Here is a 26,776-nt window from a genome sequence, read left to right on the forward strand (position 1 = left end):
GTCTGATATTAAAAATATATATTTCTGTAAATTTAAAATGCTTTCTCTGAGTATTAGAGCATAGCAGTTCTTAATGAACCTGAGCCCTTCAAAAACTGAAAACTGTCTTGAATTTTACTTTTTCCCAGAATTTTGTTGAATGTGGCCACCATAGAAAAGTAAATAACTGAAGTTTTTGTTTATCTTTCAGTTCCATGTTGTGTAAATCATACGCTGATGGCTAAACTCTAATGAATTATGAATATTTTCTATTGAAGCAGCTGAACTAAAGTGAAAAGTTGTTACCAGAGTTTTGTCTTATAGGAATGAAATCAAAAACTGACAAGTTAATCTGAGATATCAGTCATCCTTACACAACTGCTTGCTTGACTGACTGTAAAATCCCAAACATTGATCAAGGATAACCTGTATTTCCTCTGCCACTCTCAAATTCGTAAAATTACTAATTTTTTAGATGATTTACTAATTTTTTTCATTGTTGATTCGTAAATATACGAATGCAAGGAAGCAAAGCAGTTGGTTGATTGACAGCTCAAGGCCCCCAAACCTCAAAATAGTTCTGTCTAAGCACATGTTGTACTTAATTTGAATTTGATTGAATGATATTCCGTATTGGAACGGTTAACTTTACTTATGAATTTCAAAATTTACGAAAAGTTTCAATACCCAATTTGTAAATTTACTAAAAAATTTTAGAAGCCAGAGGAAACACAGATAACACAAGCCAAGCTCTTACTGTACCATGAGCCTATGGGACAAATATTCAGACTCCACATTTTGCTGTTTCTCTGATCTCCCGCTTGTCGGGACTCAATCTGAAACTCCTGGACGTGTAAGTTTTACTATCTTCTTTTCATGAGAATCAAAAATTTCATCTTTCCCCATAGAGTTATATAACACCAGTATGCTGGTTATTTTGAATTTCACATATTGGTAAATTTGAGGCAATTAATTATCCGGTGCCAAAATTTACACAGTGACCCCTGACCTTTATTACGACTTTGACGAGAGAATGGTTAGAAGTATCATTGAGAGGAGTTTGAGCAAAAAGTTTAAGTCTTTCAATGCGAGGTGCATAAGCTTGTTTGACAAATGCTTACCTATATAACATATATACATGTATATATATATATATATATATATATATATATATATATATATATATATATATATATACTTTGTAATATATATATATATATATATATATATATATATATATATATATATATATATATATATACTTTGTAATTGGCCCTCTAAACTGATGACATTTCTGAATTTTGCGTAAAATTAGGAATTTCTAAGGATTGTGTGCCACAGCCTTATGCCTGTACGTAGCGTGTAAATTTTCTTGCATTGATAAGAATTTGATTGAATCAGGTGGGGGCATCAGTTTAAGTTAGAGGGCGAACTGTCAACTAACAGCCTTATGCCTGTACGTAGCGTGTAAATTTTCTTGCATTGATAAGAATTTGATTGAATCAGGTGGGGGCATCAGTTTAAGTTAGAGGGCGAACTGTCAACTAATTAGCATGTTGTACGCAGCAAGACTCTGCAAAGTGTCAAACGTAAGCTGACATTAGACGTATCCTGTACTGATCATGTCCAAATATGGATTGTGTTTTTCGAAGCTTTCAAAAAAACATTCCATATGCTTCAGTCAAAATGCTTGCACTGATAGTAATACCAAAATATACAAAGACAGAAGTTTACAATTACTGTACAATCGTGATATTTGAGAATACAAATGTTGGTTATATCGGCATAACTTCACTAATTTTTCAAATAAGACACAATATAAGCTTTCTCGTTATCTTGAATCTGTGTTTTTGCTGTCCTGTGATTTGAAATGCATTTATTTAAAATAAAAACAACAAGAAGCAAGAAAAGTTACCTCATTCTACAACACTCCACCTACTTCAATCATTGAAGAAAAAACAAAGCAAAATGAAATTTTGAAGTTTTATTTTATCAGTTTGATGAATATATTCCTTGCGTTCTGTTTCCACTTTGCGCATACACTGTTCTTGCCTGAAGCATCTGTGCATTGTTACTTCACTGTACCTCACCCTAAGGGATGAGATCCACCTATAAAAAACATTACCTAATGATGTAATTACATGCCCTAATACTGCTAATAAAGTTAGGACATCCAAGTCAATGACCAGAAAAGCTCCCAGCGGCAGACTTGCAGTGGTTAATTTTAACAACTCTACTAAATCCCGGCTAAAACCTCTAATAGCGTGTTGGTCAGGCAGAAAAGCCTGGGCTGAACATTAAAAGTTTTGTACTTGCTCAACTGACTGTCCCATTTACCATCGTGCCTCCCACTGGGAGGAAACGGCTTACTGGCAATGTTGATGCCACTTTGTGAGTGGGGTCAGTGACCTCATTATGAGGCTTTCTTGTGCATATGAAACGGAGCATACACTAATTGAAACAACAGAAGTCAATTACGTTCACTTTAAGTTGCATTGTCATAAAATGTGAAGTTGATGGGACTGTGAAATACATGAAAGGATAAGGAGTAACCTATCAAGTTCATAAAGAGATGACGTTTTCTATCTCTCCAAGCTCTCGTCACCTTGTCTGTCACAGCCTGTGTGGAACGATTAGCCACTCATTTATGTCCTCAAAATATTAATTGGAAACAAATTTACTTATTTCTTGAAGAAAACGTTCAAAAGGGGCTAAAGTGAAAATGCCTTGTCAGATAGCCTATGCTTTTATCTATTTCTCATGATTAATGTTTAACACTTTAATGGCTTCTGTAATGTAAAAAAAAAAATTTTCTCTCAGATTTAATGAGACATGTATTCAAATCTTTTTGATAACTCCAATAAAATAAATTCTGATATCCTACTGAACATATTTCTTACACAAGGTTCATCATTCATTTCAATTATCCTGTAAGACATGCTGCTTGACTTCCTACCTTGCTCAAAATTAGACATTTTCTTTTCAAGTACTTCAAGGATATAGCTAGACATTAAAAGAAACTGACCTCAAAGAAATCAAATTTTCTCTTTCTACCTTTCAAGATCCACATTTTTTCTTTTGCTTACACTTGTTGAAGATTTAAAACCAAATCACCTGTTGACGGTCTGTCCACTCCATACCTACCCTTTGTCAGTTCTTATTAGTTCCAATTACATGGACACTTTGTCAAATCCTGCAAACATGGACTGCAGTCTGGTCTGTTTCACTGGAATGCAAACACTGACATGCATGCAGGCTCTCGTTTCAGGAATAAGTCATTAACATATAGACAAGATTCCACTCGGTGATGTCTGACCATTGCTTCTTTCTTTCAGCCTTATTTTCTTATTTGCTATTACAACAATACTTTGCAATCTAAGTAAATCAGTTCTTCATTGATGTTGCCGATAACTCTGATAAACTTCACAATGTTCACTCAGGTGGAATATTAGCCAAACCAAACAGTCAGTGGCTACTTTGTACACCACATTACCCGCCCTCTGTGCAGGACTTTGACCATGTTAGGAATAGACCAGTAGAACTTGACAGGGACTTGGTCAGAATAACATCAAGCATATTTTTGTACATTACACTAGATAGTTTTTGCATGGACTTGACAAAAATTACATCAATTTTCCACACTTCTTCCATATTTTGTTTCATTTCAGTTTCAAATCACATTGATATTTTTTATAAAGCTGAAACGCTGCAATACAGTATTATTTTTGAGCTAGCATGCTTTTTTAACTCATTTAGCTAGAGTGCTGAGTTTGCTAATTTAAAATGCAGCAAATTCAAACGTTTCCCTACACAGACAATGGTCAAAGTACATGTACCGGTACGTTGTTGGCTAACTTATGAACCAACTTATTCAATTCAAATTCCCATTTTGCTAAAAAGCATGCAGCTATTAAATTCAGTGTTTTAAAGTGTGAAGTTTTCTGACTTCTTGCTGTGGTGATCATTTCAGTCTTTCATTGTCACCGCCTAGAAAGAAATGGTGAATACCTTCAACTCATTTGAAAACGGGCACTATTACGACAAATTATACTCAAAGCTACTCTGCACTTTGCTCTCATTAAATTTTATTTGGACTGTTACCATAGTTCCTGTTTATTGTTATTGCTGTTTCAGTGCAGAATTTGCGCCCTCGATTTGACTCCTGAATAAATAGTTTTCAAGCTATGAGTAATCTTTTAATACACGTACGGTATTTTGGTTCCTTATTTTTTTGAATCTGTCAATCTGTTCCTCTGGCTGAGTAGAAAGCATCCTTCTAGACGTCTTTCTGGCTGTCTGTTATTCTGTCTATTTCATTAACCTCTTGCCTGTCTCTTCAAATGCAAGAATTATTTCCTCCCATGGCAACAGGCAACATGAAGAAGTTGTACGTGTGCAAGTGTGTCTACATTCACACCTTGATTCACACATAATTCACCTCACATTAAACACATTGAAGACTTTTCTATACCGGTGTGTGATGCATTGTGCCATTATCTCCTCCCTCTACTAACAGACTGACAGAGAAAGAGACAGATAGATACATATACCCAAGCATACAAACATTCACACCTGGTCAGACACCTCCCGTCATAACAAACACTTTCTGTCTTGTTTACAAAAGCCCTTGAGGCGTTCTACACACCTTTCTTGGTTAAAGTATCCTATTTGGACGTCTTTCCTCCATTCATAAGATGCCCTATTCATGATTGACGTAAACACCTTACATTATTCAAACCCTTCTACTACAATCAATAACTCAAATCTCTTAACTCTTTTCATCAAGAAATAATAATTACTTGAATAACAATGAATGCATAGTTAATGACCAGACCAGTGTGGCATGTTTTTAAAATGTCAACAACATTTTTTTTCTGGCGTCACAACAACAAAACACCCTGCACATGGTTGTGGATCAATTTTACCCTCAACAACAGAACAATCATCACATTCAAATACTTACATGCACACTGCCTGTGAGAGTAGAAAACAAAGGTCAAAGGTCATCCTTCATCAACAACATGTAGACCAGAGATTACACTTCACACACTCATACTAAGGGTATCATTCTTACAATTTGATCTTTGTTCACCGCTGCTACACCCAGGGACATATGAAAACAGCTGAAAAACCCTGTACGTGAAACTGAACAATAAAACGATGGCTGGATACACAAATAAAAACATGTTAGCTGGGGTTATGCAAACTTCTGCTATTTACAATGTTGTCATGGAAATATTGAACAGGAATTATAAAACCCGATTCACATTTCCAATAAACGTGCTCATTCATTATTTTCTTTGCCTCTTTCTTTCTCTCTCAAAATACCTCACTCCCTCAGAAACGCCATGTATGCTGTTCCATCATTACAAATTCACCTGAATGTAAATCTTTATTTCTATCTGTAATAAGGAACATTTCCATAAAATTCACTTTCTAAAGACACAGCAAGCAATAAACGTTGCAGTGTTTTTGCTGAATGTTGAGGAACATTGGTCAATGATTTGCAAACAAAGACCAGTAACATTTCTGATGTCCTCTAATCTGACTGCATTGATGCACCAAGGAGAACCCCAGTAAAATGCCTGGCACACTCTCTAATACCTGTTTACCGTCCATCACAAAATCCAAACATTGTGACCGTCCCAAAATTCTCTTCAAAAGAAACGAGTTACACTTGTCTGCTACTTTGTTTCAGAATAACATTAAATTGTTGTTTTAAATTCATTGACGGAATTAGCTCTAAAAAATGTTTGTTAATTGCTATAAATATTACATATACATAACCAATTGTTTATGAGTTCTTTCATCTTTCCCGATTATAAATTTTCCCAAATTAAAATTCAATAAACTCTACTTTCCACTTGTAAACTAGGTTTTCTTCACAGCAATATACTTGTTTACCCATTGTTGTCAGATTTGTGTAAACACTGTTAAATCACTGTTACAGTAACTCATCAAAGCGAAATTTCACACAGCACACTGAAGTCATAAGGGACGATTCAGAATTTACTTCCAGGGGGAGGGTGGAGGATTTTCTATTTTCTGGGTGATTTTTTTCCCCGCCCCCCCCCCCCCAGTAAATTATAGAAAAAATCTATGGCCCCCCCCCCTCATCTTTCCTGTTTTTTTCCATGGCCCCCCTAATATATATATGCATGCTTGTACATTATAGACATATCCAGTCTAACAAGTTGCAGGAACTGTAGTGGACATATAATCAATGATATAACAAATCATTTCAGGGTTATGTGACTATAAAAAGAATGATTTGCAGGGACTGCAAGTGGCACACTTTTGGAAAGGGTAGCAATAAACATATCTGGTTGTAAATTTCTGAAGAAAAGTTAATTACTAAATATGAATACTTTTTTTCGTTATGTCTCACTGATAAATATGATGCACACAAAGACAAGCAAAGATGTCAGTTAGAAATAGTGAACAGAAAATCAGAGGAGCAGATAATTGGCAAAGTGATATATATCTTGAAGTTTACTGGTACATCATTTGCAGATATCCAGATATTTCTGGAAAGTGAGATGTACATGTACATGCACACATTCAGCATACATTTTCATTTGATGATGCTGAATATTTGCAGACTCACGGTGAAAGTTTTAAACATAAGGAATTAAAATTGGTGAAAGCCAACTTATTTTTAATTTTCTCTTTTTTTCTAATTTGGTTGTCATAAGACCAAGTAGCTGCCACTGAAAGCAACAATTGCTGAGGAATATTTTAGAACATTTCTTGAACAAAACAATAACAGGTTTTACAGCATAAAAAGTTGAACTTTGACACCACTGTGTGCTAATCAAGACCGAGAATTGTTGTCCTCACCGTTGCTTGCTTTCAAAGGCTGCCAATTGATTTGCTACTGCATACCTGGGTACTTACTTGATACCACTGACACAAGCATCAGAAATACCTGTTGGCATAGCGTTCTCGGATTCATATTGCAAGTGACTCTACTTGATCCATTTTGTACAAGTATACTTGTATCACACAAAGAAAAAATGTTAATACCGATAAAAACATGGCAAGGTTTATATTCAAAGTCAACTATTTATTGATAAATAATAGTTATTTATGAATAAATATATGGTTACACACAAAAAATGAAATTTCATATGTCAGTCAGCTTGCTATCCAGGCCTATTAATGTTACCGTAAAAAGCTGTACGACTTTAAAATACCTTAAATGAAAGATTTTCTTTTTACACTGAAATAAATCAAATCAATGGGGTGTAGGATTATAGATGTAGTAGCTATGACAACTTAATTTATCTGAGTACACTCTCTAGCATTTGTAGGACTTCAACAGATAATTAAACCAACAAAGGGTCACCCTTGCTCTTCAGTACAAGATTCTACAATGTACCCAATCCAAGTTTTCTTTTGTTTTTAGGCTTAAGCTGTTTCTGATAGTTGTCCTCAACAATTTTGCAGCAAAATGTAAATATCATTATCATGTTGGGCCTCATTTATTGTCTAAATCTAGACATCCTTTTTTGTTTTACATTGATTTTGCAGTTGATCCTAATTGGATTAGGATTTTGTATGAGAGAATTGTTCTGTGGGATCTTTAAAGGGAGTAGAGATGAAAACATTTGTTGAATCTATAGTGTTATATACTATGAGGCAAGACTTTCTCCTTCAATGTCACTGGGATTACATCATCTATTATGTAATTCCTACACCCAATTACATATCAGTTCCATAAAATTATAATCCAATTACACAGTTCCATAAAATTATAATCCAATTACAGTTTCATAAAATTACAACTTTGAAAGGCAAGATCAAGAGAAGATCATCTTCACAAGTTAAAGTTCCCCAGAGAGACCCATTTTATAAACCCTAGAGAGAGACCAATCTTGTAAACCCTGTAAACCCTTGTTTGTTTTCATAGTGAAGCTGTACGCTAGCTGGTAAATCAGTACAGGGCATACATGGATAGCCTCACCTGGTGGCACATACCACAAACCACTGGAAATGCCGAAGCCATAATTTACATGTTTCACATCAGTAATTCCTTACCTGAAAAACTGCAGTCAACACTCTATGAAAAAGGTACACTGAACTTTCCAGATGTGTACATTTTGATTTTCTAACGACATACATTTGTAAATGCCGTATCTCAAAGTTTCATTTCCAAATGGATCATTTAAGTAATAAAGAGATGTCAATGCTCTTTTGCTGAAGTTTCCACGTGTGTTGTGTTTTAAGCTTAACAAAACAACCACAGTAGGCTACTTATCCTTTCATTTTAATTAAAAAACATGCATTTCTTGTAGTGCTAGAATTAAGAACTGAGGAACATTGGCTCTTGCAAATCATGTCGATTAATTATATGCGCCTCAAAAGTGAAAGACTTAAACTGTTGCTCAAACTTTCCTCAATGAAACTTTCAACCATTCTCTAATCAAATCAAGAACAAAAATTACAGGTCACTTTCCAAAGTTTGGTACTAGAGAAACAAATTACCTAACATTTACTGATATTTAACATTCAAAATGGCTGACATCCCTATGTTCACTCTATAGGGAAAAATCATATTTTTAATCACAAAAACCTTTGATGACAAATTTTTTTCTCATTCAAAGACCTTTAAAATGAGCCCCCACAAGTGTTAAACCAGAAAAGGACTGGATAAATTTGAAAAATCTGACTGACAAATATTTGTACCCCAGACACATTCTACTGCTGTTGCTTACTTTCAAGAAAATTGTTGTCATGAAGCATGTCAGTAGATAATACACCGAAGACTGTTTGATATGCAAATTAATTTCCATAAAATTATTTGCTTAAAGTCTGTCTTGAATACTAAATACAACTGAATATAAATCAAAATTCATTCTTTGTTACGTTTTAAATCAGGACAGATTGCAAGAAGGGAATCTGATTGATTACATATACGGTGCAGTGCCATCCTACCGGTACTTCTAGACTTCAAAATAGACTGAGGTGAAACGGAAAGAACTAATGCCTGCACTTGACAGCTGTTGTAGTTTCTTGATTTCTCCCGGCAATCTCAAATCCTTTCCAGAATTATGCTCTTGAAATGTTAAATGAATCAAATAATATGTGATCAGATGATTAATTAATTGCTAATTGTCCCCTCATTAGAAATAATTAAAACATGTCTACCTACACAATAGTTAAAATATTATCGTTCATCAATCTATTGTCATGTTTATTGTAAAACGTTATATTATAATCCAAACCTGGAATGGATCACTGTGACAGTGACATTAATAGGATCTGCAATGTGTGGGTAAAGTGCTATAACATTAGACAATTATTGTAGGGTTGTGTTTGTGTGTGTAAGAGAGGGAGAAGGGGAGATAATTATGGTGATGATGATGGTGATGAAAATTGCTGATGATGATGATGAGGAGGAGGAGAATCTTAATTATAGTGATGATGATGACGTTGATAATGATGATGATGATAATGATGATGATGATAATGATGATGATAATGATGACGATGACATTGATAATGATGATGATAATAATGATGATGATGATAATGATGACGATGACAATAACAATAATGATGATGATAATGATAATGATGATGATGGTGATGGTGGTGGTGGTGATGATGGTGGTGGTGGTGGTGGTGGCATGATGATAATGGTAATAGTGATGGTGATCAGATGACAAAGAAAGAGCAAGAGAACCTGACATGTCCTACACCACTGTCTTTATCATTTTTTAAGAACTCAAATTCATTCAACTATGAAACAAACTAGACAACGTCTACTGGAATTATTATAATACTGGTTATCTATCATCCGTGGATTACAACCAAGAGCACTGACGGAACTTATACAGTGAAAACATTTATACCTCAGTAGACCTCACAACAAAAACACACAATGTTATCTTTAGAAGAATCCATAGGGGACTGTATGGCTAGATGGGCTACACATGAACCAAATCAATCAATCATTTATGTTAAGCTAAACAATCTGGTCATCTTGGGATTACTTCAATTGAATGCCATCTTTTGAAATGAAGATCTGGAAATTGAATTACTGTACAATGTTCAAACCAATAAAATTCAACACACGAAATGTAAAGTGCATTGTGGGACTAAAGAGTATTTACTTCATTGTCACCATGGAAACAACATCAATCAATGTTCGAGTAAGACGAACAGAAATGTAGATTTTGGGTAATTTTAATTTTTTCATTATGCTCTGTCGCTGACAATGATTTTTCCATGAAATGTCAACAAAATAATCAGTGTTTCTTCAATAGCCAGCAATAAATGGACTTCAATGGATCCTCATAATGACTTATTAGAGTCAATGAACTGCCACTATGGAGTGTTGTAAACCTAGAAAATGCTTTCTGTAAGAACCTTTTATAGTAGGGCTGAGAGCATCAAGCAATTGTGACTGACTTCAGAACTGGGAATGATATATACAACCATGGATGCTTTTTTCACAATGACTGGGTCATTTGTGTCATGCCGAGAAGCTGATGATTAATGACGGCAACGTGTATCACAAAGACAAGTTAACAAATAACATAAGTCATTGAACAATGTATAGACTTGCATAGATGTCTGTGGAATTCTACTACATCCAGAGATCTAGACAGCTGCGCTGAACTGCAATACTCTGAACTACATGGTTGCATCATATGACTTGTTAAAGCTCAATATGTTGTCTTGTAAGGATTAGGGAGGTCCTGGCCAAGCTGCAAATGAATGCAGTAGCTCTCGCTGTAACGTACTCTGTCTGTCCGCCAGTCTTGCAGTCTTTCTATCTGCATAATCTATACATCTCTGACACAGAGTTAATCTGTACATCCACATCACTACCAGTACATCTCTACCTATCAGGACTTAAATTCTTTGCATGTACACTGTGCATTTGATATTGCATGTTCTCCCATCTGCCACTATATGCATCACTGTCTCTATCTCTACATGACTCGTCATTCTCTGACTTTCCACCCATCTGTCTGCATGTCCTTCTCCAACCACTGTCTATTTGTCTCCATGACCGGATTTTTCCGAATCTACTTGGACATTGCATGTTCTTCTGTCTCTCATTGCTTTCATCATCCCTACACTTACATCTCTGAGTCATTTTGTCACTTACCGGTATATAATGTCTGTCTGTCATTGTCTTAACAGTATAATTTGTCTCTTTAACCCTTCCACCCCCATTTCCCTCTCTAGAGGTCCAACTTTACTACAGAAAACAATGGGATTGGTTCAAACAACAGTGGTGAAAGGGTGTCTACTTTACTTTGACACTGCATTATCTCCTTTCTCTGTCTACTAGCATCATTTCTACATCCATCTCTGATTCTCTGTCACAATCTCTCTCTCTGTCAGTCTGTCTCCTTGACAACATGCTTCCCACTGCATCTATTGCTGAATCTGTGCCTGTCTAGCATCAAATTACCCATGATGCATCTTAGTTTTACCAGCACGGAACATTTATGAAATATTTCATCTTTTGAATTGACACAGACCTAAGGTCATCATGATATTTTCAGTCTATGTCCTATGAAAAGAGTATTTCATAAAATTCAAAGCGCTAACTTTTTTCTGTTTGTCAATATAATTCAATGAATCTTGATCAGTTTGAAGAAGCCCCGAATTGAATTATAGCATGATGTCAAGTTTATTTGCTCCAGCAGAGAATATAATACGAGGGATTTCATCAGCTTAATACTGTCTTTATACAACACATAAAAAAGTTAATGGCTGTTGGACAGTACGTCTCATGTTTCAATAAATGTTTCCACTTCTTGCCTGCCATTTGATATCTCACTCCTTTCAGTTTAATAGCGGCAAGTATTTCATTATAGTGTCAACAGAGTACGACAAGAGATGATTAATGGTTTATAAAGACGTCAACCTGTGGCCAGACCAAAAGCTTACTGATTGTCCCTAATCTCACCACTTAGTGAGGTATTTGGATGAGGCTTTGTGTGAAGTAATTCATGATAAGTACTTCATAGCAATTGTACGTCCAATTCATACTTGCCTTGGACTGGTCTATGAACCGTGCCAAATGCTAAATCTTCACGCATGCTAACTGTTTAAGAATTTTAAATATACTGTGTTTGATTTACTTGAGCAAGGGTTTGTCATAATATTCAATGATTTATTGCATGTCGGCGTGCCTAAAGAGTTATTGCCCAGTTCAGGCTAATTTCTCACCATCAACAACCTGTTATCTGTGTACTCTGTTAAAACATGTCAACTGATCACTTCATCACTCCTTGCTTCAATGATTTTGGATCATAGGGAATGGTTTCCGGCTCGATCAATCTTTACTCAACACTGATTTGCATGTGTATACCAGAAACAAACATGAGTCCTGGCTGTATCAGACATTTGCACCTAAAAAGTTTAATGAGCTTTCTTTCCCTTCACAGAATCTTTTGAGACTATGTATAAACAGAGATTTGGATCACGCGGCAAAAGTTACACACATATCAAACTACATCCCCCCCCCCCACAAAAAAACACAAAAAGCAATGTCAGATGGGTCATACAAACAAATTTGATTATTTGCCAATAATCTTCCTAGCTCAGAAGGAAGCTAATGTCACAGAATTGATATTAAAAAGACTATACAACCAACCTCAAGTTTCATCATATGTCAACAGATTTCTTGTGAAACTACAAAGGGACAAAGTTGACATTTTTCAGAATTAACTTGGTCGTTTCTGTTTCATGTCACTTTAGTCACTTTGCTGGAAAAGATGACCCAAATACATGCAGATAAAACGTTGCAAGAACTGGGGAATGGTGGAAAGGTCAGGTTTTACATCACAACAAGCAAGATTTTATATTAAAACAAAAGATGTACGAATTAATATTTTTTCTTATCGCACTGGTTTTCTAGTTTTCATAACTCTCTCTCTCTCTCTCTCTCTCTCTCTCTCTCTCTCTCTCTCTCTCTCTCTCTCTCTCTCTCTCTCTCTCGCCCTCCCTCCCTCCCTCCCTCCCTCCCTCTGATTTCCAAGTCCCCGTTATGATTCAACAAAGAGCTCCTATAATTGTCCCTAAAAACCTCGCAAGGCTAGTGTCTCCCTTTTGTTAGATCATGTTACCAAAGATCCGTTGCCATGTGTGGCTCGACTGTGAGATTTAATTACATCATCAGTCGTACTTTCCCCTCACACATCCCTTTAGTGTGGAATAAAAACGTGTTGATGGTAAATCTTGTTTGCTTTCATTAGAGTTCAACCACTTGAGACACTCTCACTCCCAGTCCAGTGACTTCCCAGCATTCATCTCTATGACAGTGAATTATGGTCCTTTCCACACTAATTTCCTAATCTTTCAAATGAAGATTTTTCATCTACTTGTGCTGTTATAATTTCCGGCCAAATTGTAAAACATTTAAGGAACTACAAAAACAATTTATTGCAACGACAAATTTGAAATACAATATATAATCCCTAGCAAATCAGAAATCATATATATCTCACATTACCATTGCATGTACTTTTAAAACAACCAGGTTCTGATCACTAAATCCACATTAGTCTACAATCTCGCTGCAGTTTTACATGAAGTACGACAACAGCTAAGAGTAAGTTTTGAGTCATCATACCAAAACTGCAGAGAGCTTCTAGACAAAACTGAGTCATAAGCGAGCAAAGCAATACAACTAAGATATCCAATAACACCAAAATTACCAACAGAAACATCTAACAACAGCGATTTTGCCCCATTTTAGGTCACTTAATTTGAATTTCATCAAACCTACCCAGAGTTGTATAAAGAAAGTACATACCAATGATGTGTCGATACACTTCACCGAACACAAGACAAAAAACCAGCAGCTTCATTAACTGGGTCTTGATTTGATTTCAGAAATTCACTTACAGATCCATTTTAGTTCAGACAGAAAGATAGTATATAAATTCAATTACAACGCTACTTTAAGGTCTTTTAGCTCTATGTTTCGTCATGAAAAGGTACACTGTTGATGTAATTTTGGAGAAGTAACAGGACCAGAACGCTTCATTTCGATCAAGTTGATTAAAGTTCTCTTAATTGAGTAGCAGCTAGCTGCACTAATATCCCATGATAATCTTTAATCCACAGACGTGACTGATGATTCTTTTCCGCTGTAGATATTAAAGACAACAAAGCCTCTTTGTCGACCACAGCGCCATACGACATTCATTATTAGTGATAGCAAAAGTGTAAAAAATTGGTATTAATAAATTTATGATTATGAATATTGTTAATACAATGTAGGTCTTTGCACAGCTTTGATGCTGATAGTTAGCCCCCTTCTTATTGTTTGGAGAGACTATCAAGGCAGTACCGTGACTACACATTGCTGTGCAATGCTACAACTATAACTATAGACCTTGTTTCTGAGGGTCTGTACTACAACTGTGTGAATATGGCATAAATACTGATTATCATTAAGGATTCCAGTGCAGTTGGGTACTTTTGTAAGTATACAATAACGACAGAAATATTACATTTTAATCAACAATATTCATAATCATAAATTTATTATAATAATTTTTTTAAACTATTGTTTTGGCTAATAATGCCTTCTGGTCCTGTGTTCCAACTAGGGTAAAGTTTTGTGATCAAAAACTGTAAAATGTTTTCCGGTGAATATCGTGATGAGGGCAGCACCGTAACAGAAAAAGACACTTTTCAGAAATTCAGCAGGGAAATTTTGCCAAAACTTTTGAGTTAGCACCAATATTAGAAAAACAATATCACAGCTGAACCGTATTCAAAATAACGAAAACTGCACTTACAGACAACTGGGAAAAGATAACAAGCACGGCTATAATAAATTTGGAATTTGGAATTGGATTAAACTAAAAATTCAATTCACACTATGGGCAAAAAGGGCCCTAAATTGTTCAGTACAGCGCCCCCACCGGACAACGCTTTGGGCTGGTTGCTAGTGACGACAGCGAACATTGTATCAATTGCATTTCAATAAAATATCGATCGAAATCTGCTCGCCTGTCGCTCGTAATTTCAGGTTACGCCATGAATTTTTCCATGACAGCCCGTATATATTGACTTATGTACCATAAAATCAACGTATCGGTTGTTTTCTTCCACTCAAATTGAATCCAAGACAATTTGTTTAGTTTTGGTGATACTTTTATGTCTCAGCATATTTTGGCGCTCTTTGGACAAGTTTGGCGCCATGCGATCCGCGGGTATGCAACACAACATTGTAACAATTCGCAACAAAAGAATATCGATCGATAACGTTCACTACACGTTCACAGTGGAGACTCTACACCAGTTCGCTTTCGTTTCGTGTTATTTTTACCAATTTACTGCGATATTCATGGTTCATATTCACCCAAATTTTGTATAAAAGACAACAACCTGACAGGTATTTGATCTGTACAATTTAGGAGACACTTGCTGATATATTTGCGTCAATTTCAGACCCTTGTTCTGCACATGTAAACGCCGTCAGATCGCCATATTGTTGACGGCAACAGTATATTTCAGTGATCAGAATAAATAGAATGGCAATAAAAAAAAACTAACGAAGAAATTCAAAAATCTAAAACGATACGATTTTTGCTTATTAGTCAGAGGATCATTGTACCAATTTTCATTATCATTGGTTCAGAATTGAAAAATTTGAACCGGCGAGAAGTTTGCAATGTTTTCGGTCGATCGGACGCGCATTAACGCCATTGTTTTCTATGGGAATCGAGATTATTCGGCACATCGTAAAATGAAAAATACATCTGAAAAAACCCGCCGGACCAACTTTTTCATTTCGCTGTTATTTCTCACAATATTTGAGATTAAGCATCTCATGAAGGTTCACTAAAACTCTATGGTTTTAGATTTTTGAATTTCCCTCTTATTTTTCTGAAATGACGAGTTTACGATCGTTTGTGCTGTTGGCCGTGTTTTCGCCTATTTTTACATAGAGTATTTTCGCTTCGGTATTTTAAGAATTCCTTCATGAAATTATTGCCGAAATATCATAATGGACAGAGGAACATATGAGGAAATGGAATCTGCATCTCTTTCCTGAATATTTAGCTGTGCGGCTAGGAAATTCGACGAAGTTTTCAACATTACGCGGAAGCTTGATTTGGCTCTCTTTACGCTCATTCAGCGTATGTGCGGCAAAAAATTGTCACATGTTGAGTGAACAATATAGAGGCCATTTTGCCCACAGTGTCACCACATCTTCTCAATTATCAAACAAAATTATAATTAAAAATTTGTTTCAAAATTTCTGTTATGTTGACCAAAGGTGACAGTTATATGAGCTTTGCTAATGATATGAATCCATTTTAAATATTATCCCCGTTCTGCCAAAAAAATTTTCATTACAACTTTGCAACAAATCCTAACCCTCTCAAATACTATCATGATTAACACATAACCAAGCAGCTCTCAATTCCTGCCGTTCAGTGACGTTCAATGACGATAAGAATGATGCATTTAGCTGGGAAAGGTCACTTGTAAGTCTGACATGAAAGAAGTCAAGATATTAATGACTTTAATGGTACAAGGATAAATGATGGTACAATGGAATATCTTGGAGTTCTACAAGAGAGTTAATCAACTGTGAAAACCTCTTGACCCTGGAAGTCAAAGGTCATTGCTCAGGGCAAATTCCACATGTTCAAAGTCAGTGATACAAAACAGTGGACAATCTAGTTCCAAAACTGATTTGTAGAACCTTTATTATACAGGATGAGGAATTCACATTGATACAGATTTCAAGAAAGGGAAATTTTAAAATATTGCTTGGATGTTTATTCTGTTTGAAGACCATCTAGAAGTTATTGTCAATGTATCTCCAAAGCCCGACCTTGACAACACATACACCATAGCAACAAGTCAATGTCAATGATGGTACATTTACAAATAGGTCCTTGTTGTATTATTCACAACTGATTTAGTTTGAGAACGAGATTAAATTTTGTTTGTTCTCATGACAACACTGCTCCATTGAAAGTCAATTTATTTATGAGCATCCAGCAGGACATATCAAAGTAATTGCTTTAGACGTGAAAAAATGGAACAAAATTGCACCCTGGTTCATCGTACTTCTTAGAAAATACAAATCATCAAATGGATGTATGTCAGACACATGTCCTTGAGGAGAGTTAGAAATCCAGACATGTACTGGTAACAAATTCATGATAAAATATTACAATATTTCTTTCAATCTTTATTTAAACAACTATTTGAACATTTTAAGATCCTTCAAAACAGCCAGCAAATTAGCATTAATTTTATTATTACTTTCAAACGATGTCCCTCATGGGTAGAACACTTTCTGCATAATTCTAAGGGATGATCATTACATCTGTAGAAGTGGCAGTGGAAATATGAAACAAATGAACAAGTCAGTGTTCTACCCATGCATTAACTATGAATACCGGTAGACTTAAACGAAATCCCACATGAATAGTTCTAAATTGCAAACAGTTCTAAATTAACCATTATATTTAAATATGGTACTAAAAACAGTAATATTTAAATTATCTTGGCCTTATAATTTCCAGTTCTAAACTGCAAATAGTTCTAAATTAACCATTATATTGTATTCAAATATGGTATTAAAAACAGTCATATCTTAAATTATCTTGGCCTTACAATTTCCACTTACTGTTGTTTTGAGCTCATTCATAAAGGACACGAAACCAGCTACTTGACATTTCCCACATCATCAAATTAGATTGGAAGTATTCTCATGAAAATAAAATATTAAACTTTTACTATTTCTGGCTGCTCTCTTCCATTTCTGTACATTTCTTCGACTTACCTGTTGTGTTCTTAAATTCTCACATAACACAGACATCTTCAAAGGGTCCAGTTCTGACTCAGTGCATGAGACTTTACCTTAGTGAGTCAGATCATAACTCAGTCACACTTCAACTTGCCTAGACCCTAGTCGCCACTTTAAGCCTTTGTCCCCACTCCCAATGAGTGGGTCGGAGGCACGGAAGCCGTAAGCAACGTATAGGGTCTAGGAAAACTTAAACAGACATTCATGAGAGGGCAAACACTGGATAATATCAAAATGCAGACCTCTGATGCTTGCAAGCCTAAACCACTCAACTTAGATAACGAAAAGTGAAATTTTGCAGGAAATTGGAGAGAATGTTCTAGGAGGGGTTCTTACAGAACAGCCATCTAGTGGGAAGATTTCAGATTTATTTCTGAAAACTGCTTCAATTTTCTTCGAATCTTTAATACATCACAATACAATCAAATTACATACAGGGATCAGAAATATACTAAGAATGTTTTTTCATCAAATTGAGGATGCCTAACTACAAGGACTTATCCTTTACCCATGGAGGGGGGGGGGGGACAGTTATTATGGGCAGTTGTAAAACATATCTATACTTACAAATTAACGATGAATGGATGCCTCACTTGTTGGAGAATGGCCTTTTCACTGTTCACGTGCTCAATTTGTTTTAACCGAATGACTTCTGATATGTTCATGATTTTTAAAGCTAGATAATCTTTGGTTACTTTATCCCTGACAAGTACAACTCTTCCAAACGTTCCAGTTCCTGTCAAGAAAGAAGATTGTGGGAGTATTAGTGATTGTCTGATAGCAGAAAACTTATCAATGAAAATTATAAAGACTATATAATATCAAAATCTATGACATGCGATTATTGCTTTGATGAAGTTTGTGTACAATGTATGATGGCATGTACATTTATATAGCAGTGTGTGGAGGCTTCATGAACTGTACAGCATGTGGAGGGGTTGCAGTCTGAAAAATTGTAGCAACTTACATGTAGCTCAGTTACTGAACTACTCGTTTTATAGGGGTGGGGCTTTAGCCAAGCTGTTTTGACTGTGATGTTATCGCTAGTTGACTAGGTGCTGTACGTTATGAGTTCAAATCTGATTGAGAAATAGCTGAATTTATGTTCTACCGGTACTTAATTCTACTTCTACTGATCAAAAAACACACATTAATAGAAAACCAGGATTTCTACCGATATGATTACACACTGTATGAAGAACATTATCCCATCTGTATAAGGCTGTATTCCATTCTCAAAGTCTGTCTCTATTTGTGTATAATTTTCAAATGATGTGCAATAACTAACTCCTAGTTTGTTTTCATCTGTAGCAAAAAGGAATTTGAGAAACCTGGACTTCTCAACCCTGAGCAGTTAAACTGGTAGAGCCGATTTTTGCTCCTTGTGGTTCGTATTCATGTAATAGGATCAATTCTGCCTGTGGTGGAATTAATGTGTTTGATGTTCTCATTACAGAAAGCTCAAGTATATCACTTCCTTGCTGATTGCAATGCATGTTTTTCTTTGTTGGGGTAGACTTTGATATGGTATCTGATTGCAAATACCACTGACTTTTCATAAACAGCTTGAAGCAATTGAGAATGTGTTATTTCAATGCTATCTGAAAACACCGCAAAGTGTAATGTACATGTGCACCCTTTTAATGTCTTTGGAAAAGCCCACTGCGGCAGACCAAGAAACCTTTGTGTTCGGTTACTGACAATAAATGGTGCTACCTAATCTATTCATCAGATTGCTTTGTGCTTTTCAAGGGGAGGAATGGCAATAACTTGCTCAAGGTAATCTGTTCAGGATTTGAAAGTTAACTGTCACTGTTCACACATTGGAAATCCCATAAAGAGACCACACAGATACAGATAATTAAAGAAGTGCAGTCACTAACATTAGTGCCATGGTAGCCCAATGTTGATTGGTTAATAGTTAAAGAAGTTAAACAAAGAAACCAATAAGGAAGGAGTGATCAAAATGTCTACCTAAAGAGAAGCTCAAGAAAATAATTCTCAGTTCTTCCCCTGGTACATATTATTCATGCTGTTAGAAATTGTACATAATACCATAAAAGCATATCATAGCTAAACGGCCCTGAAATCATGACCATTTAAATTTTTTATCAACTCCAACCGTTTTTCCTGTTTTCATCTTTCATTTGGTGAAGACATGATTGAGGAGCAAAGGGATTTATCAGAGTAGGTTGTTAAACTGATGTATTTTCTATGAGGTTGCCGTGTTGCCGAGCAGATTCCTCCAAAAACTGATTTTTTTTTTATCAATTTACATCAAGATTTAATGCACTCTGCTGATGGCTGTCACAATGACACACATGACTTTGAGTGACCCCAGAAAAAAGTGGTGATATCTTTACAAGACCTTTGCTATAACTTTAAATATCCAGTTTATGAGTGTGTGGAATGCCACTCTTGATGGCAAAATATAAAACATTACCGCATTCCTGGAAACTCTGTTTGATAAAAGTGCATGTAAGGTCATCTCCATGATAACGCTAGACTTGTTGCAAAATGGATCTAGGTCTGCAGATAACGTTTGTTTCGTTTTGATTCAGGGACTGTGAGTTGATTTAGCAAAGGCTATCTAGAACTGATACATTTCAATACATAACAGATTTGCACTGTACAAACTGTGTTGGTGGTCAGGGCACCATATTCCAATGTTTCTGTTTACAAACAAAACTTCCACTTTCAAGCAATGACCTTTTCTATTTCTACTCAAAGTTTTGACCCCACCTACATTGAAGTTAGCCTGCTTTAATACTTTCTACAAAACTGTCGGACAACTTAGTTCCTGCAACCATATCTAGGGATTTGTGTCTCAAAACCAAACAAGATATACGTCTGTCATGTGTGTGGTACTTTTCTACTGCTTGACCCTGTCAGGTATTTTATACAAAGTGAAGCTATATATAGAACTAGTTGCCTGGATCCAACACTGAAGTTACAGATTTTGTATTGCAAATGTACAAGGGAGCATTGGTCACTTAGGGTGACAAATATAAAGAGTTTAATGAAATAAGTTCTACCAAAATGTTTTGTGAAAAATTGACAAGACGTAAAGTGCTACTGTTTGCAGTGACATAGACAAAGCAACTATTACAGCCAAAATGGGGAGCTATTTTCAGCTGCCCAGAGCTGTGTTAAAGTTCTTTTTAAATGCTGCCCTGTTCAATCATCAGTGAATCATAAACTCTTGATATAAACTGTTTGTGACATACCGGTATAACAAATACACAGCATGTGTAATGCACACATATACTAGTGGTGGAGTGTTGTACAACCAATACTTAGATACCGGTACAATTACTTGCATCAGGTTAAGTATCAACAAACATCATTTCTTTGTCATTATTTCAATGATGAATATCATGAAATTAAAAGATCAAGCTTACACTTGGTTGCCAACCAATCTCCTACATTATTACTATTTGGAATGATATATACACACACACACACACACACACACACACACACACACATATATATATATATATATATATATATATATATATATGTGTGTGTGTGTGTGTGTGTGTGTGTGTGTGTCTATGTCTGTGTCTGTTTCTGTCTGTGTGAGTGTAAATATTTGTATATGTATTGTAACAAGGCTATGTCTAGGAAGCTGTGAAGCAAATATTAGACTTCTACGTTTTGAAGAACATTCTTCTTTACATGTTCTGTATTGAATTTTCAATAAAAACTGCTAATTTTGTCACAATTCAAGAGAATATCGGGAATTCACAAAGCACTGGCAAGAGTGATTTCTGAGATCATTTTTGAGATCAAATTTTCTTAACCATAAATGTCAAAAATATTCTCAAAATATTCTCAGAAGTTTGAAATTGCTCATGTTGACATAATCGAGCAATTTTCGGTCTGCATGTACTACCGTACAAAGTAGTGCTTTAAAGACTGTATCAATAATAATAAAAAAATAGATCAAAAATTTATTTCACATTTTAAAGATAGCAAAAATTAGCACATAATATTCGCAGATTAGCAATCTCTTTATTCTGAATATACTTTGACCGCAGGATAAAGATAATTTAATAAGAGACACATTTAGTATGTAGTCAGAAAGGTTATACAAGGTCAGTATATTGGGGTGTTCTTCTGTACACAATAAAATTGAGGTAACTACCAGTATACTTAATGTCAACAAACTGGCAAATAGAAAACTCACAAGTAAGACCTTAACATTGAATACTGCATTGCTTCATTCGCCAAGAACAATCGCAAACAAGTCTATTTTGTATCAGGAATGTCTCAGGCAATTAAGAATTTTGCCTCTTCAGATGAAAATAACTTTTACAATGCTCCATGGACAAAACATCGACATGGGAAATACATTAAACTTTTTACTTCTTGGCATGTACTGTACTTTGCAGACTCTTAATATCTCATCTGGCAAGGCATTTGACCCAGATTTTCAGGTGTATTTTAAGAAATAGACATCATGCCGACAAAAGTGGGTCACACAACTTAATGTCAGTTAAAACTCAATTCCCGGAACATGTAATTTAATTTGCAATGATTGAGACAGAAGCTTGAAAGACGCCGTATGACCAAAATTACAAAAGCTCTTACGATAAAGAGTTACTCAACAAAAGCTGTTTCTTGATGCTTGATCTGTTTAATGCATTTCAAGGAAATCACAGGACGTTTGTATGAATAGTATGTCACTTGTGATTGAAGGTAGCATTCTGTTATGAACTGAACGTAGCATTTTGTTCTAAGGCAGGCAAATCATACAAAAATCAAGACTGATGCTGTAAGACACGGATTTACAGCACTGCAGGACTTTCTACAATCGTATTCCAGAGCAAACTGAAGGACGCTGTATATTTTCAGAGAAAGTAACATGGGAATGTAACATGGGAATGTAATATGGGAATGTAACATGGGAATGTAACATGGGAATGGAATGTAGGAATGTAATGTGGGAATGTAACATGGGAATGTAACATGGGAATGTAACATGGGAATGTAACATGGGAATGTAACATGGGAATGTAACATGGGAATGTAACGTGGGAATATAATGTGGGAATGTAATATGGGAATGTAACATGGGAATGTAACATGGGAATGGAATGTAGGAATGTAATGTGGGAATGTAACATGGGAATGTAACATGGGAACGTAGCATGGGAATATAATGTAGGAATGTAATGTGGGAATGTAACATGGGAATATAATGTGGGAATGTAATATGGAATGTAACATGGGAATGTACATGGGAATATAATGTAGGAATGTAATGTGGGAATGTAACATGGGAATATAATGTGGGAATGTAATATGGGAATGTAACATGGGAATGTAACATGGGAATATAATGTAGGAATGTAATGTGGGAATGTAACATGGGAATATAATGTGGGAATGTAACATGGGAATGTAACATGGGAATGTAACATGGGAATGTAACATGGGAATGTAACATGGGAATGTAATGTGGGAATATAACGTGGGAATGTAACGTGGGAATATAATGTGGGAATGTAATATGGGAATGTAACATGGGAATGTAACATGGGAATGGAATGTAGGAATGTAATGTGGGAATGTAACATGGGAATGTAACATGGGAACGTAGCATGGGAATATAATGTAGGAATGTAATGTGGGAATGTAACATGGGAATATAATGTGGGAATGTAATATGGGAATGTAACATGGGAATGTAACATGGGAATATAATGTAGGAATGTAATGTGGGAATGTAACATGGGAATATAATGTGGGAATGTAATATGGGAATGTAACATGGGAATGTAACATGGGAATATAATGTAGGAATGTAATGTGGGAATGTAACATGGGAATATAATGTGGGAATGTAATATGGGAATGTAACATGGGAATGTAACATGGGAATATAATGTAGGAATGTAATGTGGGAATGTAACATGGGAATGTCCAGACTCCACAGGGATTCTTCCTTGCACTAAAAACTCAGAATTTGTAGCTTTCATAAATTATATATCAATCATAAATTGATTACATACTAGTAATTTTATGGTATATCTTTTATTTTATATTACTTTTAAATTTTCCTTTTAGTTGAACCGTTACTGTCTTTGATGATTAAAATCCGAAAGGCTTACTTTGTAAACAACTTAAGCTGTAGTCCTCCCACTGTAGGTTCACATCAATGGTCTGGAATGTATGTATGAACTATTCTAATGCTGGGGATCAATCGTTAGATCTTGGGAAGGGTTGGTCAAAAATGAAAGGAAAAAAATTTCAAATCAAAAATTGCTAAAACACATTTTTTGCAGTCATCCACATGTTTTTGAAAAAAATATTAACATAAAGGCTAGCAAAGAGAACAATAATGTATATTTTTAGCTACTATAGACTATAGTCTATAGAAGCTATTGGGATGGGTATCAGTCCGGCGTCCGTCGTCAGTCTGTATGTATGTATGTATGTATGTATGTATGTATGTATGTATGTATGTATGTATGTATGTCCGTTTGTGAGGCGTCCGTCCACTCAAATATCTTGAGAACCGCAGTACTTACTGATTTGATATTTGTTGTGTAGATGAAAAATACGATTTTGAGAAACTATTTTTTTTAATTTTTTGATATTGTTGAAAATAGGCTAATTAATGCCAAAAAAGGTGTTTTTGGTAAAAAATCTTCTTCTTCATAACCGCTGGTCAGACAGCTTTGTTATTTGGTATACAGGTCCCTAGGGGTAACCCAACTTAGACTTGTTAAAATTGTGATGAAATATGCAAATCTGTATTTTTAAGGAATTTTTTTGTCATTTTTGGTCAAAATTTGACTTACATTGTATGTAATTCTTGTACTGTATAAACCCTATCAATTCACCCAGAAAAAATAATTGAATTAATTAGGAAATCATCAAAGCCAAAATAATTTTAGTGTAGAATTATCAGAAAGTTCAACTTTTTTTTGACAGTTCATAGTGAAATGCTTACCATCTTGGAGGATTAAAACATGTAAAGGCAACTTTCCTGAATCCCAACTTTGACATATTCTAAACCGTCATTTATTGTGCCCTGTATGTTATCTAAAAGAAATTGCTCAAAATAGTCAATAGAGATAGAGATAGAGATAGAGATAGAGAAAGTTCTAATTTCCATTTATGGTTGACTTGGTAAGGATAAAATAAAATTACTTTTTGAGGAAAAAAATAGAGTGGTCAATTAAAAGAATGGTCAAAGTGATAGGGTTTTTATGGTAAAGCTGGGCTGTATAAAGATTCCTCATGTGCTATTTATAGCAATTATGCAATCTGTGTAAACAGTGCAATGAAAGTGTAACATGATTCCTTATAATGCTTTTGATGACCTTGAACTTCTTAAGTTTCAAACCTTTGTCTCTTCAGTGTGCTTTCTCTGAGTATGTACAGTCTCAACTTATTAAACAGAACTCACAATGTTAATCAAAGATATCCACCTTCTTTATCAATATATATGTCACAAAAGGTTATTCTCTACATAACTCAACAGAGCTCTGTCAACTGTTGAGTTGCTTGTTCTTTCAAAACCGCTGGTCAGACAGCTTTAATATTTAGTTTACTTGTCCGTAGGATGACCTTAGTGAGATAATTTCATACAGTAAGGAAATACTTAATTTTGTATCCATGTCTATAGTAGCTTCAGGGACTTTGGCCCTATGTTTAACTTTTAAGGCATGCTGTGCAAAATCTTAAAAAAACAAAATATCAAATTTTATAACATGCAAAATCTTGCATTTCAGCATTTTGACCATCCCTCCTGCCAAGATCTTTTGATCCATCCCTATGGAAACTGGGGATGAAACACTTTGTGTTCGTTAAAGGGTCATAATTGATCACTTACTGCCACAATGGAGAAACTGACTTCAATTCCGACAGGTTTGTATTCACACAATCTACAGCAAGACATTCAAATCAGACAGGACAAACAGTAAACCCGCATCAGAGAAAAGCACCGACAGAGACAAAGCTACAGAAAAATATTCACTGCCTCCTGGCACATACAGCATGGTTCATTTAATTTGGTCTTTGTATTGAATTCCTTTGGAACTCTCTAGAGTGCATGTGAAACTAAGCATTACTAAACCAAGAGTTAGCTAAGGCTGATATTCTGTTACTAATTGACAATTACCACGACCTGCTTTTGCAAAAGTCACTCTGCAGAGCCAGTCAGCGATGGTTACTTTATATAGCACAATCAGCTGATGGATGCAGCTTGCGTATAAATGTCTTCAAAAGAAAGGACAAAAAGTTTGTAGCAATTTGAATAGAAGCTGCTTATCCTTTCCACATCATAAGCAATACATTTAAAAAGATTTGAAACACAGTGGAACACATTTGCTTGTATAAAATAATGTTTGCTTGGCAATCGACTGACACCGAGGACTTTCTTTTATTTATTTATGTTTGTTTGTTTATTTGTTTATTTGTTTATTTTGCCAGTGGCTACATGTACATCTAACTTACTCCAATCTCTTGTGACAGAGCAAAACAATATGTTACATGTAGGGTACATGTATGTAACTAGTATGTGTACCTAGTCCAGAAAGACTTTCCATGGTTCTATCAAATATTGTCTTCACATATCTAACAATTTGTCTCCAATTTTCCATTATGGCTGATGTTTTACTTTTGTTGTCATTATTATTACGACTATTTACTTATTTATTTATTTATTTATTTATTTAATTATCTATATATCTTTTTTATTTATTTATCTCTATTTATCTATCTACATTTTCTTCATCACTCATTCACAATATTCCTGTGCCAAAAGTAATGTTTATTAGTATTATACAAAATTTCACCATGAGAGAACACAGCTAAATGTCTGAACTGTCCTGAGAATACCTCTGACTGACATTGGTACGATGTGCAACAACATTTCAGTTCTCATTGAAATCAATTCCCGGTATTAATCGGGGTATCACATACACTATCTGAAAGCAGTGGATTTAAAGTCTTGAAATGATTATTCAA

At 35.2% G+C, this 26,776-nt stretch overlaps 1 protein-coding gene across 1 annotated transcript in view; it reads right to left on the bottom strand.

Annotated features, from left to right (window-relative positions):
* Positions 1-26,776, bottom strand: part of LOC139119453 (cAMP-dependent protein kinase catalytic subunit PRKX-like) — a 203,719-nt gene that overhangs the window by 136,517 nt on the left and 40,426 nt on the right. The window contains exon 2 of the mRNA XM_070683269.1: positions 18,359-18,527. Coding sequence (XP_070539370.1) covers positions 18,359-18,527 — 169 coding nt within the window. The remainder of the gene's footprint in view (positions 1-18,358; positions 18,528-26,776) is intronic.

Source organism: Ptychodera flava, chromosome 19 (assembly GCF_041260155.1).
Source record: "Ptychodera flava strain L36383 chromosome 19, AS_Pfla_20210202, whole genome shotgun sequence".
Classification (NCBI taxonomy): Eukaryota; Metazoa; Hemichordata; class Enteropneusta; family Ptychoderidae; genus Ptychodera; species Ptychodera flava.